We start from the raw sequence: 15,903 nt of genomic DNA, 5'->3' as shown, positions 1-15,903 counted from the left end.
CAAAATCAAGACTTGAGCACCATGGACAGTTGATCACCTATATCACTCCGAGCGCAATCGATGAGATGTTTCGCTTTAGCCAATTTCTCATCAGATGAGGAAGTCACAATCGTCTTTGCTCCAGCAGCATGAGCGATCTGCAGCGCAAAGGTATAAACACCACCTGTTCCCTGAAAGAGAACAGTCTGGCCAGGTCGGAGAGGTGTTAGGCCGTACAATGCATTCCAAGCTGTCAAGGCTGCGCATGGAAGGCATGAGGCTTCTGCAAAGGAAAGATAGTCGGGAATCTTGACAACGTCAGTCTTGGGAAAAATGAAGAACTCGCCCAAAAGACCTTGCTGTTCACCTCCAAGCTGAGTAAGGCCGATCTCGCCAGTGAGGCGTCCGGCGATATGGTCCTGTGTGAAGTTCGCGAATACGTGATAACCCACTTTCCACTCAGTCACGCCTTCGCCTATTTCCTCAGCAATGCCTGTATACATGCCAGTAGGCATATAGAAGTCATGTAGACAATGTACTAACCTGCACCATCACTTCCAGGGACGACAGCATCGAGTCCTGAAAAAGGATTGGTAACAATAGCCACGATGCCATCTCTCCAGTTCAAAGAAACAGCCTTGATCCGGACCAAGATCTGACCGAGTGTGGGTGGTTCCTTTGGGATGTCTCGAAGCTGTAGAGAGTCAACCCCTTTCTTTTCTGGGAGCCAATACCGCTTGAAGGTAATAGACATAGCTGAGGTAGCTCGTTGAGTTTGTGGTGCAATGGTGATTGTTTTAGATGTTAAGAGCCTCTCGATTCGCTCTGATAACAATCTCTTATATATGTGTTTGTACTTTCCACTGATTCATAATCAGCTCTATGAGATCGTTGCGACAAGATTCGTCAACAGTATTTAATCTATGAGCGGCGTCTTTGGCGTCTTTGGCATATTAGCCTATCCAATCAAAGCGTATAATCCGGCGTAATTGGCGTAAGTTGAGACTCCACCAAGCACGAATAGCTAAACCCGTTACTGAATACCCCAGACGTTGCATCGATGCATACCAAGAGAAGAATGATACCTTTCCTTTATCCCTTCAGATGAAAAATATGGCGCAAGCCCCTTAAGCGGTGTAAGCGTCTTAGTTCAGCCTCTCCGTTTTGTAACCGTGAATGGAGTTGTAGAACCAACAGGTGGATATCCTTTTACCTGTAGCCTATAGGAAGGATAATGGTATTCGAAACCGTTGGGCCTAAGCTGTGGTCCATTCTCCACCCCAATTAAACGCTATGTCGGTTAAAGGTTCAGTTTATCTTTATTCTTTCTATCCTCCTCTCCCGTTAGACCATTACTTTTGCAAGCCTACAAGATTTACAACCACATCCTTATTACCAATTCTTCCAAGATGTCAGACGTTATCAACCAGATAATAGACCACGTTTAGCGTATCCCACAAGGGACTAAACTGCAACGCAGAGGGAGAAAGAACCCCAATAACCACCAGTACTACCGCAAATAGGGCTTTAGTATCTACCGCACCTACTACAGCAAGGAATCTGACGATTATTAGCAATCACTTCTTTATTGCCTATAGCATTAGACCAAGCTTGCATTTGGTACATACGAGGGCAAGGAGAAAGTAGATCAAGATAATCGCTGAACGGTCCAGGAGTTATTCCATCTTAATGCTCAAGAAGACACTGCAACACTCGATGGACTCGATGCCCGTGGCCTCCGAAAATTTTGCAAAGCCGAGAAATCCAAGGAGACTAAAATCATCATGAGAGCCAACAAAGAATTACGCGTGAGCGCAAGACCTCATGAGGGTCAGGCCATGGCAGACTACCTCTTCGATTTCGTCTTGCTAGCTGACAAAGCTGTCCTGATGGATTTAGCGAGAGGTGAATATATTGTCAAGGCTGTCTCGTTGCTATGGAACGGCCACTCGGGATGGGGATGGATGCGAATCCCAACAGGCTATCTTCTAGATTTATGGACATACCTCATGTGGAACAGCAGGACAGCGGACTGTCTTCACTTCTTGGAATCTGAAGAGGATCTTGAGGACCATATCTGGGCTGGAGATGCGGCACTTGACTGCACTGGGGACTGTTCTGAAATCCATTACTTTCAGCACTACGATACCCATAAAGAATATGACTGGGCTTACTTGAATTCTGTTGACGACGTGTCTGACGACTTTTCTATCGACATAATCGAACTATTATTATCAAATAAAATGGAAGCCGACTTTCAGAGAGCTGTATGATCATGATCAAAATTGCTCTTTTGTTAGATACACCTTGCAGACATCTTCCAATATATCACTGTCAACCGCTAAGTCGCCGACTCCAGAGTAGTTTGAACTGCTCACACGCTTGACTGGAGATTACTCTGAGCTTCGCAGATGGCAACACGAAAGTACCTAAGACGAACAAAGGTACGGAGATGAACAACGAACTGTTTTCTAGAGGCGATTGGTTTTTAGTTCTACGTAGTTTGCTCAATCTTTGTGATACAGTATCGAGGATTTGGGCTACTCCAGCACCGCGTGCTTTGCCGAGGAAGAAAACAGCGATCATGGGTTAACTACCCTTGCTAGCGCCGTGAAACTGGAGTTCTTTAGCAACACACCGTAACATGGAAGTGGGCCTGGTCGGGGACAAGATGACTGGTGCTATGGAGACTGCTGCCTACTTTTCCATGCTCTATTCGTACAAATAAAACCACCGGTTCTGGCAAGAGACCAACTACTAACACAGATTTACGCCGCGGGAGATAATCATTTCGCATCCCGTGCTGCCGACGCTGCTCATAGCAACTATTCATAACAATGGTTGTCATTCAACGTCTTGTTCCCTTGCTGAGTCTGTACCTCGGTAGTAGTGCCGCCTTCAGCCTCTACTATGCTGAGGATCTCGAGCGCAAAAACGTCGGCGACGCCTGCGTGAAGGCAATGTCTGCAGATATCGACTGTCCTGTGTATATACGCTCCTTCAAACAGGGCGGCTATTACGCATCACTTGGCAACGTAACCCTGACCGATGAGATATGTACGGCCACTTGCTCTGCATCGCTGAAAGTTTGGTTCGATACAGTTGCCAGTGCTTGCGCAAATGAGAAGAAGGTAGATGATGTGCCTCAATTCTACGGAGGCTATATCTGGGCCGGCTGGAACGAGACTTGTGACAAAGATCCAAAGACCAACAGGTACTGCAACGGTACGTTTTGCTTATTGATCGACGAGGCAAGAGACTGACCCAATCATTTTTGCCTATCAGACATCTTAGAGGACACCGAGGACCTGGAACACGAAGAGAAGCTCTGCCTTGATTGCAACCGCCGCAAACTAGAAATGATGCAATCCTCCTCGTACTCTGAATACGACAGCTTCTACCGGTCCAAACTAGTGGAGGTTTACGAGAAATGCGGCGGCTCTGGTCCTACGGATATCCCGCTAACGCCCTGGGAAGAGGGACGCGAAAGGTTCTGCCCTACGAAGAAGTACCACACGACCAAAGGGAACGAAACGTGTGACTCGATCGCCAAGGCCCACCCAGGTGTTGCTGGCTATGACCTATATGTGCACAACAAAAGATTTATAGCTGACTGTCGCAAGATACGTGCGGGTATCAAGCTGTGTCTACCCCCGATATGTCCTATTCACGTGGTCCAGCCGGGCGATACCTGCGAATCCATTGAGCAGGAAAACGATCTTGAAACTGGCCGCGTTCGGGGCGGCAATTGGTGGATCAAGTCTGATTGCAGCGACTTGCAGGAGGCTACTGACCTTTACGGCAAGCCCATCTGTATTGGATACTATCCCCAAGAGACCTATGGTCCCAGGATCAAGTTCAGCAGCGCGAACGGTCCTCCAATTCCACAGCTGAGGATGGATGATGATGACGATGATGAATAATTGTCATCTTCTGACGTGTTCCAAAACCCCTAGATACCTTTTCATAACATTGATAGGTGTGACGGGTTCATGAATTAAAGGGTTTTTAGATGCAGATTAATTGAGATAATACACAGTACCTATTAGACCATTCCTTATGAAATCGAAGTTAATCAATGGTTAATTCTCAAGAGAGCAGGGTGCATGTTTGAACGCAAAAAGAGAACACGGAACGTTCAATCCTACAACGGAACATTCCCGGTGATGGTTCTGCATTTCAAGCTCGCTACAGCGGTTACAGCGGCCCAGTTGCCAAGGGAAGGTGCGTGCGTTTTGTTCAAAATTCACGGTCATCTGTTAGTCCTCATTGTTTTACGTATGAGAATGCAGAACCAACATGCTTGGCACGTAGCATTCCGAGCTGTTGGCTCTAAACTGCACTCTGTCTCCACCCAGATGCAACGCTGTGTTGGTTAAAAGTTCCGAACCGGCCACGCTAGACAAGGTCCTTTGACTAGGGTATGGTAGCTTATGCACTTATCGAGTCAGTTCCAACCTGATTATGGGCCAACGTGAACTTCTTCACGCTGCTTGTCATAAGACGTGAACCGAGGAACGAAATAAGAGATGCTTCTTACAGCGACCAGACAGTTGTGTCTCCCCCGATCTGTCAAAACATAACATACATGTTTTCTCTACCATAATGACAACGTAAATCGCAAATCTCAGAGCACCGACCTGTCTCTTCATTAGCTAAATCCCCGGCCCAGATGTAAGTATCAAGGTCTTCCTCAGGTCCATGAAAGTGCAATGCATTTTCGGTATCGGTCCTATAGCGCAGGAGCTGTTGCCAAAGCTCTATCAAATAACCAGTTGGCAGTCTTACCCACCCCCACCCCGGTCGTCCATCCCACGACAGTGAAATAGCCTTGACCACGAATATTCCTTTCTTTATGTCTTCCAGCACTGATTTATCAGCCATCAGAACGAAATGAAAGAGACAATCTGAAAAAGCTGTGAATATTCCCAACTGATGCTTGTTGCAAAACTGTCGAAGCCCCTTGACGTCGAGTCCTTCTAGAGTGGCAGGATCTTCGTAAGCGTTGAGATGGAAAAGTTCCTTGAGCTTTTGTACGTCATTCTGGTCTTCGTCTTCAAAAGCTCCAAGTCCTAGCCCGGTCTGTTTCTTCAACGAGTAAAGTAGTTCGTTCCAGCTTTCGTCAGAGCCGGGACCATAGTATGTGCGATAAATAGGGTATCCCCAATGGCGGAAAAAATGAGCATTGGCGGGGTTCTTTCTGCCTCCAGGTTCTGATTTGGTCTCCCGTCTAGGGCAGTAGGTAAATTGTATGGTCTTTTCGATGATGTCAGACATATCTGAGGGTCTAGCGTAAGATAAATATATCAGACTTATAGTGGGGGAGACGCTGACTGAGCTAGTTGCGCTACGTTCGTTGTGTTGGTTTGAACTTTACGCCTTGAAAACATTCAAAACATCAAATATCATGAAAGAGAAAAGAAACAAGTTGAAATTGCAAGGAAGGAGTACCGCACAGACTTCGCTTAAGCTACTTTGCTGCTTATTTCAGTATGCACCTTCTGGTAACCTCATTTAATGCATATTCTTATGAATTACCCTGTATATTGACTCTAATCGTGGAGATGGGATAATTTCTTGATTTTTCAAATCGTCTTGGGAGCCTTAACCCAATACCCAGGTGCTAACTTATACTGCGCCTTGAGCCTCTTCAGAAGCATGTTCCTTTCTTCGTTGCGTTGCTGATCGTGGTACGTAACGTAGAGGCCCATCGTCATCCGAGGAGTTATACAGAAGTTCTAAGCTCTGTTTACAACTCAATACTAACCCAATACTCGGTCCACAGGGCCTCACAGCCACTACCGACTGCGGGGTTCCTCCTAGCTAGCTGAGACATAGTAATCTTCTAATGCTTCTATATTGAGGCACATGTCGTCGTACTAGCCACCTGGTGAGATTCCTTACGTTACTTACCATATTCTCCTGGATTGGTGATCCACAGTAGTAGTAGCCGTTGATAGACAAAATCTCGGCGCATTTTCCGCCCTTCCCAGCTTGACGAAATGGAGAGTAGCTCTCACTTGACCCTTCACAAGTAACGCTAGGCTTTAGAGCTCCTGTTGGCTGCGTTGTAGTCGCAATTATCTTCGGCGGGGCACTTGTTGGGTTCAAGAACGCCTACACGGTACCATGTGTTGGTCCAGATGCCACCACAGTAATCTTTCACAGCGGGGACCGAGTCCTTTTCACTGCCTTCCATCTCACCGCTAAATCATATGGTACACGTTTTGATTAGGGTACAAGAGGGTTGGTGGGCGAACCTCAGAACAAGCGCCTGTATCAGCAAGGGCCATATCGCCTGGCCAAATGTGATAGTCGAGCTCGCTCTCCGGTCCTCTGAAGCTCAGTGCGCGCTCAGTGTGATCATCATTAAACATAAGAATCATCCACAAATCGAGCAGATACCCGGTAGGGATCCTCATCCAGCCGAATGCGGAATATCCCTCTCTCCAACGCATTGAAACGGCTTTAACGATAAATTCGCCGCCTGCTATGTCTCTCAAAACTGCTTCGTCGGCAAGTAGAACGAAGTCGAAGACGTATTCGGCCATTGCTTCATCCTCGGGGGGCCAAAGGGTTGTCTTGATATGTCGCCACCCTTGGTCGTCGATGTGGATCAGCTTGTTCTTTTCATCGTTGCAGAATTTTCGGAGGCCCCGAACGTCAAGACCATCGAGTACGGAGGCATCCTCGCGAACGTCGAGGCGGAACAAGTCCCTAAGCCGCTGTACGTCGTCTTGATTTGCATCCTTCATGTCTTCGAACCCTCCAAATGCCAATTTAGTTTGGTGCCTCAAAGAGTACAGAAGCATTTGCCAAGCCTCATCAGACTCTTCGCCGTAGTAAGTTCGGTAGATTGTGAAACCCCATTTGAGCCAGTTGTTTGGGTTCTTTTTGCCTCCAGGCTCTTTCTTGAACTCGCGCGGGGGCGGCCAGACGTAGTCGACCATCTTTTCAACAAGGTCACCCATTTTCAGAAGATTTGGGACGGAAATAGGACTTGTGTGGGATATCTCAAGGTTGAAAAGGTTCAAATAATGAGCCTCTGTGGAGGTAAGGAAAGAAAGCGAAGTGAGCTTGGCAAGGGTGCAACCAACAGATATTATGCACCGCACGGCCTTCGCGTAAACTGTTGTTCCTTTTAGTGGAATGTTTCACAGGCATCGAATAGGAGTAATGAATTAACTGGGTCTCCATTACTTATTTTGCGGTAGCGCTGCAACGTGCCTGTTACTTGATACTGATGCCTTAATTGACTAGTATTGAAAGTGAATTATGATAAGGCCTTTTTCCTCAGAGCTCAGACATAGGTATTCGTGATAGATAGATTATCTCCAACAGCGGTAAAGATGAACATTGGCAGGATGCTTAAGATAAGTCCTGTAGTTGTAGTCATAAGAAAGAAAGCCTTTTGGGCTAGTTAGGCTACAGTTGGAGAAAGGAGAAAAGAAACAAGTGAAAATTGTACAGAAGTACTACACAGAATTCTCTTAAACCACTCTACTGTATATTTCAATATGCAGTCTCGTTGTAACGTCAAGCAATGGATATTCTTATTAATCGCTCGCAGTACATTTAACCCCAGCGGTGATTGCTTGTGTCTTCTAACTCCATGTTAGTTATCCTCCTTGACATATCCTGATGAAAAGATATCTTTTTCTTTAGCTCCTGTAGAAGCATCCTCCTTCCTTCGTTGCGTCGCTGATCGTGGTACTTAATGTAGAGGCCCATCGTCATCCGAGGAGTCAAAGCAGAACAGTGACGAATCTGAAGATCCCTCTTCATCACACCGCTCGGTGAGTGGAGCGCGCCGTTTGCTAAGTTACGTTAGCTACATCCTTGGCTTCGTTTTCAAGATATGAGTTTTAGGAGGTTGAAGCTAATTGACCTGGTTACACCAATGTAAGATAGAAGAGAGGTAACAAGTTAAAAAGGTAACTGTGGTTTCTGAACAGGCCTTTTACTTCAACCATTCAACAGCCTTCTTGATAGCTCCACCAATATGTCTTGTTACTTACCGCCACAAATCCTCATGGTACGTCTGACCGTTGTAATGTGGGAACTTTCGAACCTCAGAATATCTCGCAGTCCTGATACAGCGATTATCATCACCAGGCCAGATCCAGTAATGGAGCTCTTCCTCAGAGCCAGAGAAACTCAGGGCGTTTTCTGGCCTGCTTGGCCAATCACAAAGCAGAAACCACAGATCTAATAGATAGCTTGTCGGGATCCGCATCCAGCCCCCTGACCAACCGGCTGCCCCCAACAGCTCCAACGAGACAGCTTTGACAACAAACAAGCCATTTGCCACGTCTTTCAAAGTTGCCTCGTCGGCGAGTAGCACAAAGTCGTGGACACAATCTGCCATGGCTTCAGTTTCCCAGGGCCTTGTTGTCAATCGGCGTCTTTTGCCTGGTATCTGTACCACAGCTTGCTTCATCTTGAGCGATTGAGCACTCCAGAAGTCCCGAACACCTTGAACATCGAGGCCTTCAAATTTCGAAGGGTCTTCAAGACCTTCAATCGTGAAGAGGTTCCTCAGTTGTTGAACGTCATCTTGGTCAACGTGCACGTCATCGTCGTCAACACCCTCTTCTCCAAAGCCGCTCAATGCCAATTTGGTCTGATGTTCTAGAGAGTACAGCAGCATTGCCCAAGCTTCATCAGACTCCTTGCTGTAGTATGTCCGGTAGACTGTGTAGCCCCATTTGCGGTAGCGGTAAATGTTGTTGGGGTTTTTCCTCCCTCCAGGATATCGCTTAGTGTCAAGTTCAGGCCAACAGCAGTTTTCAATCATTTCTTCGATATGGTCAGCCATTATCAAAGAGGTTTAATTGTGGCGAGATTCGGTTCGTGATGGAAGTGGAGTGAAAAGTGGACGAGTGTGGAAAGAGAGGAAAAAACAATTAAGTCTAACGGTGTTACAACCAACAGATGTTTTACATGCACCGCACGGCCTTCGCGTAAACTATTATTCCTCTTACTAGAACATCACACCAATAATAAATAAAAGTAACGAATTGAGTCTCAATTATCATCTTGTAGCATTTTACAGATTTTAATGTGTAATACTGATAGCTCAATTGTTTCTCATTGAGTTGAATATAGAGCCAGAACTTGTTCCCGTGACCCTCACGAGAGGCATCTCGGACTTTGGTTGTCGTAGTGATGCCGTCCGGGGCGAACCTCAGAGTAATCGCCAGTACAGTCGGTGGAAGCGTCTCCAGCCCAGATAAGATTTTCAAGCTCTTCCTCATCTCCGTCGAAACTCAAGGCATGTTCAGTGCGGAGGTCATTGAGCATCAGGTGATGCCATAACTCTAGCAGGTAACCCGTAGGAATTCTCATCCAGCCCCACGTCGAGTCGAATTTACCGTCCTTCCATTTGAGCGACACAGCTTTGACGATGAATTCGCCTCTGGCAACATCCCTCAAGACTGCCTCATCGGCAAAAAGAACGTAATCAAACTCCCAATCTGCCATTCCTTGAGTCTCTCTGGGTCTTGTAGTCTTGAAAGTTCTTCTGTGTGGTGTCTCGATGATATGTTTTTCTTTGGACCGTTCAGCTCTGCAGAACTCCCGGAGCCTTCGAACGTCAAGTCCTTCGAGCGAAGGATCCTCGCGGGCCTCAAGATGAAACAAGTCCTTCAGCCATTGGATGTCGTCTGGGTCTACGTCATACTCGGTGATCGCTCCCTTGTCGTAGGCGCCGAAGGCTAATTTCATCTGGTGTCTGAGAGAGTACAGAAGCATTTCCCAAGCTTCATTATTGCCGTGATAAGTGCGGTAGATCGTGAACCCCCATTTACGGAACAAGTGAAAGTTATTGGGGTTTTTCCTCCCTCCAGCTTCTACCTTAGTTCCGCTGGGATACTGGTAGACATTGTCAACCATTTCTTCAATCATCTCATTCATGTTTGGAACTCTCCGGTGGCAGAGGTCGTGTTTGCGGCTGGCGCGGTATGTTGAAGGCCAGAGAAATGAGACACTGTAGATGGGGAAATGGGAAGGATAATTTGGCAAGGGTGCAACCAATAGAAATTATGTATCGCACGGTCTTCGTTTAATTACTAATCCTGCTAGTAGGCTAATGTACCGAAAACAGGCTGTGCAGATTGATTTATCTTTCAATTAGGAAAAGCCAATGTACCATCGACGACTCCACCATTTAAATCTTAGCACCTAGGGAAGTCATTGTGTGCTTCCACTGGAACTACTAGACTGGTCTGACATCGGGCATTCGACAAATACAGGGATGGCCAACTAGATGTAAAGTTAGTTGCACTGAGGGAGCTCAGTTGCGCAGTGTCTTGAATCAGCTGTTGGTAGAACTTGAATCGAAAATTGATTGTCGCGAGTCTAGGGTGAGTTCTGGGAGTAAGAACGCTGTCACTCTATAGTGCTTGGTTTGAGCGAAACAGTCATCCAATAAGATCAGGCCGCGTGGCCTAATGGCTAAGGCGCTAGATTTCGGTTCACCAAAATCAAATACTCTAGAGATTGCAGGTTCGACTCCTGCCGCGGTCGATTAACACGGCTGATATCCTTTTTGCTTTTTTTAACTAATATACAATGAATCGCACTGTTAAACTGAATATTCTATGCACAGGAGAGCTCCTACGTTTTTTTCTTCTCTTGATTCATGTATGTGAACCCATATCTACAGTTGAAACAGGGCCTTCACAGGGCAAACGAGATTGTATTTAGTAGGCAAATACTGCCCTTCAATTATTGTTATTGTTCATTCATTATACTATTCGTATGACCAGAGCTTCATTGAGCCATTGCGTAAACCATATTCCATCATTCCAACCAACTAAGTAGTGAAAGGGTTGTAGTCGACACCAAGACGATCAGCCTCAGACCTAATCTTCTTGTTCTTCCTTGTCAAGAACCACTTAATGGTAGACGCAAGAGTAATACCAAGACCGGCGAATACAATCTGCAGGATCATAGCCATGGTATATCGGGGTTGATCCTTGTCAGGGAAGAAGTAAGGTGAGATGACATTACCCAAGTGACCAAAGATGTTGACGATGGCACCAGCTGCAGCACGCTTCTCGGGTGTCTGACTCATGGTAGACACAGCCCATGTGTATTGGAGAGTGTTGGCGGAGAAGCAACCTGCAGCGTAGAGGAAGGTCATAGCGTAGCGGACGGCTGCGTTGCCGGTTGCGACGGTTACGATGAAACCGACAACGGAGCATGAGAGGGGAATGACGATGTGGAGACCTCGTTCGCGACGACGGTCAGAGTCCCAAGAGACGTAGAAAGTGCAGAGTGTACCGAAGACGTAAGGAGGGGCGGTCATGAGGAGGGATGTAACATCGTTACCGAAGCCGAGTCCGCTAACGATGGTGGGGAAGAAGTTGTTGAAGCCGTAGGATGAGGTGATGAAGATGTTCATAAACAAGAACATGTACAGCTTGACATCGACGACAGCAAGCTTGAGACCAACCCAGACAGTCGACTTCTCATGAATTTCGACACGGTCATCAAGAATTCGTGCAGCAGCGACCTTGCGCATATCCTCAGTCATGTAGCGCATAGCTCCACCGTGAAGGGAGTCAGGGTAGTTGGGCAGAGTGAAGTAAGCAGTGATGGCAAAGAAGGCACTCAGAGCACCTTCGAGGATGAAAAGCCATTGCCAGCCTGCAAGACCCATAGGACCATCAAGACCACTGAAGACACCAGCGGCGATCAGGCCGGAGAAGGCCTGGGCGAGCACCAGACCGGAGTATAGAAGGGCGACACGGAGAGCGAATTCACGACGGGTGTACCAGCAGGACATGAGGAAGACAGCCTGCATATGTTAGTACGATGATGAGAATTGGAGCAGAATAAGTGACTTACACCAGGGAAGAGAGGAGCCTCGACGATACCCAGAATAAACTGCACACCCCAGAGACCTCCAGCACTCGTGCAAAGCGCAGTCATAGCCGAGATAGCAGACCAGATAAAAGCAGCAACAGGCAGATAAATCGACGGCCTCACTCGGGTGATCAACATGTTCGAGGGCAACTGCGCAAGCATGTAGCCAACAGTCAAAACCGCCACAGCAGTCTGATAATCTCCATCCTTGAGGTTGAGATCCTGATTAAACGTGTTGAGACGCGCCTGCGCAATGTTGGTACGGTTGAGATAGTTGAACATGTACAGAATCCATAGCTGGGGCAGCATCCAAGTGTCTAGAGCGCGAACGATCTTCTTCTCGAGCTCTGCAGCATTGGGAAGACCAAGAGCTGCAACGTTGGAGAGCTCAGGGACAACTTCAGGCTTTTCCTGGGCGTAGGAAGCCGTGGCGTCCAGAGGAGCGCCTACGTCCTTGGCGTCATCTTGAGGTTTTTGGTCTGACATTTTGGTAGCGAGAAAGAAGTAGAGGAGGAGGGAAGAGAGGAGGGACAGAAGAGTGAACCTGTCTGTCTACCTGATCTCACGAGCGAGAAATCTTCCTCTCTTATACCTCTCCACTGACCCCATATTGCACGACAGGGTGTTGCCTCAAGACTGCGGGGAACCTTACTCGCATGCTTGAAAAGACGGTGCCGGTTGTCTTGGCTGTGCTCTCTCGCATGGTTGTGTGTTTACGCAGCCAAGCGAGACGAAAAAGCCAAGGGATGGCCAAGAGATGAGAAAAAAACAGAAAAAAAGAGGAGAGGAAAAAAGCCAAGACGTAGGGCCATGGCTTATATTGTGGGGGAAAGTCTGGGCAATGGTCAGCTAATGTACCATTTCCAGCGGAGAAGATTCTGAGACGGTGGATTTTGGGGCAAGGGATTGGGGTAATTGGGTAATAGAAATGGTATCTCCGCAGTTATAATAAAGTAATCTGTTTCTCATCTCCAGTCTGGCAATTTTCTACGGTAATAGAGACCAAAGCCCCAAATCTGCCCCAAGTTACTAGCCGCGCTAAGCCTTTTAGCTGTGCCAATCCCCCATATTCTGTTCTCGTCATAACACTCCTTGGCTGCTTGGCGAGTTATTTTCCTCCTCTCATGTTTTGAGTAGAAATGCTTGGGTTACCATCCATCGGCGACCACATTAACTGCCGAAAGACGAATCAGCCAAGACTCCAAATTCTTGGGGTTCATGTTGGTTTCTCCAATCACAACCTTGTTGATTACTCGGGGCAACTGTTACCCTTTGCATGAGTGGGTACGTCATAACCTGCATACACACAGACAGCATGGAGTACGCGATGGCTGGGATGGTTGCGGAGTACAGATGTTATTTGCGCGAAAATGTCTCTTGTGCGGGGACTCTCGGAAATCTAGAAGCCTTGGTGTTCGGGTCCGCTGTAGGCAACGACATAACGAGGCCGGGGATGGTAGGATTTGGAGTCTTGGCTGCCGGATTTCATGATTCAGGTCGTGGGGGAACCCCAACCTTGGTGTTTGAAGGAGGTGCGTGCTCCACTACGTTGAGGGGAAGAGAAGGGTAAGACGTTGGACAGATGATGTGATGAACAAACACAATGGTGGCAATCTTGACAAAAGAGATGAAGATTGACAGATTGACATTGAAGGTTCGTGACTCTTTGGCTGAAACTACATCATGTTATTCCATCAGTCATCTGAGTCAGATACACGAGAGTTCACCAGGGACTGCAACAAAAAGGTCTGACCGCCTCTACGCGACATCATGTCTCACTCCACATTCCCCAACACAACAAATACTAAAATAAGCTCAAAATTAACCTTCCTTCTCGAACAGACAAAATCCCCAACCGAGGCCTGCAGGGTAGTATTACGGCGGTTATAATAAAGTGGGATATCTCATTAATAAGTGGATAATCAGGCGATTTCGCTCCAGCGGCTAATCAACGGACCGCGCATAAGTATATGCAGGGTCTTTTAGTATGGAGAAGTACATGCAATCCGTGCTTTTTTTGTTGCATTAGATCTGGGGACAAGCGGAGAAAAGGAAGGGGGAAATATACCGTGTTTCCGATCATGTGAGTGACTCGGAGAGAAGAGCGGTGACTGTTGATGAGAGAGTTATTTAAAGTAATGGACTCCCCGGTTCGATGATGGAATAATTACCATGGTATGCGCGTGTTCGTGTTTCCGCTTGCGCTGACTTAACTTGGTTGGTATGGACCTTGACGCGTTCTGATTGGCTTGCTTACAGTCCACCAATCACAAACTGAGGTGGTCAGAATAAGGAACGCGTCGCGTCTTCAACTCAAGTCTCTCACGATGATGACAATGATGATGCATACAACATTATCTCTCATTACTCTATATATCTACCTCCATTAACGTCAATCCCCAATCCTTCCCTCACTAGTAAGTATTCTTGGTAGCCAATCCCCAAAAGTAAGCAACCCAAGCCCCAAGAATAAGCACAACAACAGCCCCAAAGTTCACCATCCCCAACTTCCTACTCCACTCAGCTCGCCCCTCACTCTCAGCCTCTTCCTTCTTCGCAACAATGACATGACCATTTTCAACCCTCTTCTTGCGACTCCACTGTAAATGTCCCATAACATCACTAGCGAAACCCAACGCTAGAATGATCAACCCCACGACAACAGACCCAGCGGCCATCGTCGCGTACAAAATCGTGACGTTATCGTAGTTATTCTCGTTTCGGTCCTGGATCACTCCTGAGATGACGCCGACGATGATTGTCATGCTGTTGTTGATGGCAATCTTGATCGCGTAGCCTGAGCCGAATACTTCTTGGTACCACATGCTTGTGCGGATACTGTCAATAATGACTGTTGGTCCGAATGATGTAGCCACTGCGAAAATACCGAAACTGGCGGCGGTACCAGAAACGCTGGGTCCCCATGCTACTAGACACATGGACAAGAGCATTCCGCAGCCACAAACGAGCATGAGAGTAAGTCGTTGACCAAACATGTCGACAAAGACGCCGATCAAAGGCACGAAGAAGAAACCCAGGTATTGAGACATAGACGCGTACCATCCCGCCTTGATAGCCGAGATCTTGAAGCGCTGCTCCGCCAGTTCTGTGCTGTTGGAAGCAAAGACACTAGCCGTGGAAGTCTGGAACAGTGAAAACAGACAAACCATCCAAAACGACCACGGCAAGCTCAACATCTTTCCAATCTCAAACCTCTTATTGTTCTCCGTCAACTTTTCTCCCGTAGCAGGATCTTTAGTCCCAGCATAACGCTTCTCACACCAACGCGTAAACCACCAGAAGAACAGAGTAGCAACGTTGGTGAACAGGTTCATAAACACAGCCATCCAGTACGCCCAGCTGAAATCGCCGAGGTTCTGCGCGATGACGTTGGCGGTAGCTTTTCCGACGAATGAACCGATCTTGCCGATGCCGAGTTCGAAGGCGAGTGTTGATGCGAAACCTGAGGAGGGCGGAAACCATGAGGAGAAGATTTTGTATTGGGCGACTTGGGTTGCTACGTCGCCGAGGGCTTGGATCACGGCGCCGCCGATCATGAATTTGTAGGAGCGGACTGTTGTGGCTGCTGCGACGAGGATGGCTCCTAAACTGAAGATGGCGTTTCCCCAAAGCATGGTGCCTGAATGTGTCAGTGTGATGGTACAAAATGCTTACGATGGAAAGTCACTTACTTGCACCTCCATAGCGGTCTGTGAGAACACCACTAACAAGAATGAGAGCAGTCTTGATAAAGTTCTCACTCGTGTCAAGGACGGCATATTGGGTATTCGAGATGTGAAGTTCCTAATATAGGTTAGCTAACCCCTTTTTGTACAAAACACATGAGCCGACATACCTTTTTGAGGGTACTTTTTAAAGCACCAGTGACACCACTACTCCAATGTCCACCAAAACCAATCATACTAACGATGACGACCGAGAGTATCTTCATACTCATCGGCACCGGTTTCTTGCCATGGTCTTCATTGTCTGATTGGTCGGACGGGGGCGAAGAGTGGATCACGTCTTGGGCCTCCTTTGAAGCGTTCATCA

General features: G+C 47.3%; 9 protein-coding genes across 9 annotated transcripts; 2 read left to right on the top strand and 7 right to left on the bottom strand.

The window, feature by feature from the left end:
• Nucleotides 1-5: 5 nt before the first annotated feature.
• Nucleotides 6-733, bottom strand: FIESC28_01056 (uncharacterized protein; the record flags this gene model as incomplete). Its single annotated transcript, XM_031155207.1, has 2 exons — nucleotides 6-472; nucleotides 523-733. 2 exons carry the CDS (start codon nucleotides 731-733, stop codon nucleotides 6-8), a joined length of 678 nt encoding a protein of 225 aa, XP_031020756.1.
• Nucleotides 734-1,763: 1,030 nt separating this feature from the next.
• Nucleotides 1,764-2,252, top strand: FIESC28_01055 (uncharacterized protein; the record flags this gene model as incomplete). Its single annotated transcript, XM_031155206.1, has 1 exon — nucleotides 1,764-2,252. The coding sequence occupies one exon, from the start codon at nucleotides 1,764-1,766 to the stop codon at nucleotides 2,250-2,252; it is 489 nt and encodes a 162-aa protein (XP_031020755.1).
• Nucleotides 2,253-2,816: 564 nt separating this feature from the next.
• FIESC28_01054 (uncharacterized protein) lies at nucleotides 2,817-3,902 on the top strand (the record flags this gene model as incomplete). Its single annotated transcript, XM_031155205.1, has 3 exons — nucleotides 2,817-3,036; nucleotides 3,082-3,204; nucleotides 3,274-3,902. The coding sequence occupies 3 exons, from the start codon at nucleotides 2,817-2,819 to the stop codon at nucleotides 3,900-3,902; spliced, it is 972 nt and encodes a 323-aa protein (XP_031020754.1).
• A 770-nt stretch (nucleotides 3,903-4,672) lies between these two features.
• On the bottom strand, nucleotides 4,673-5,256 carry FIESC28_01053 (uncharacterized protein; the record flags this gene model as incomplete). The annotated part of the gene is made up of 2 exons (XM_031155204.1): nucleotides 4,673-4,711; nucleotides 4,768-5,256. 2 exons carry the CDS (start codon nucleotides 5,254-5,256, stop codon nucleotides 4,673-4,675), a joined length of 528 nt encoding a protein of 175 aa, XP_031020753.1.
• Nucleotides 5,257-6,019: 763 nt separating this feature from the next.
• On the bottom strand, nucleotides 6,020-6,950 carry FIESC28_01052 (uncharacterized protein; the record flags this gene model as incomplete). The annotated part of the gene is made up of 2 exons (XM_031155203.1): nucleotides 6,020-6,178; nucleotides 6,240-6,950. 2 exons carry the CDS (start codon nucleotides 6,948-6,950, stop codon nucleotides 6,020-6,022), a joined length of 870 nt encoding a protein of 289 aa, XP_031020752.1.
• A 743-nt stretch (nucleotides 6,951-7,693) lies between these two features.
• FIESC28_01051 (uncharacterized protein) lies at nucleotides 7,694-8,797 on the bottom strand (the record flags this gene model as incomplete). Its single annotated transcript, XM_031155202.1, has 2 exons — nucleotides 7,694-7,796; nucleotides 7,998-8,797. The coding sequence occupies 2 exons, from the start codon at nucleotides 8,795-8,797 to the stop codon at nucleotides 7,694-7,696; spliced, it is 903 nt and encodes a 300-aa protein (XP_031020751.1).
• Nucleotides 8,798-9,111: 314 nt separating this feature from the next.
• On the bottom strand, nucleotides 9,112-9,894 carry FIESC28_01050 (uncharacterized protein; the record flags this gene model as incomplete). Its single annotated transcript, XM_031155201.1, has 1 exon — nucleotides 9,112-9,894. The coding sequence occupies one exon, from the start codon at nucleotides 9,892-9,894 to the stop codon at nucleotides 9,112-9,114; it is 783 nt and encodes a 260-aa protein (XP_031020750.1).
• A 901-nt stretch (nucleotides 9,895-10,795) lies between these two features.
• On the bottom strand, nucleotides 10,796-12,336 carry FIESC28_01049 (uncharacterized protein; the record flags this gene model as incomplete). Its single annotated transcript, XM_031155200.1, has 2 exons — nucleotides 10,796-11,782; nucleotides 11,833-12,336. 2 exons carry the CDS (start codon nucleotides 12,334-12,336, stop codon nucleotides 10,796-10,798), a joined length of 1,491 nt encoding a protein of 496 aa, XP_031020749.1.
• A 1,928-nt stretch (nucleotides 12,337-14,264) lies between these two features.
• FIESC28_01048 (uncharacterized protein) lies at nucleotides 14,265-15,901 on the bottom strand (the record flags this gene model as incomplete). Its single annotated transcript, XM_031155199.1, has 3 exons — nucleotides 14,265-15,490; nucleotides 15,543-15,654; nucleotides 15,707-15,901. The coding sequence occupies 3 exons, from the start codon at nucleotides 15,899-15,901 to the stop codon at nucleotides 14,265-14,267; spliced, it is 1,533 nt and encodes a 510-aa protein (XP_031020748.1).
• Nucleotides 15,902-15,903: the final 2 nt, after the last annotated feature.

The sequence above is a fragment of the Fusarium coffeatum genome, assembly GCF_003316985.1.
Source record: "Fusarium coffeatum strain FIESC_28 chromosome Unknown BRIP53273_contig_29, whole genome shotgun sequence".
NCBI classification, from domain to species: Eukaryota; Fungi; Ascomycota; class Sordariomycetes; order Hypocreales; family Nectriaceae; genus Fusarium; species Fusarium coffeatum.
The sequence above is the reverse complement of the archived record's forward strand: the minus strand, read 5'-3'. Positions and strand labels throughout refer to the sequence as shown.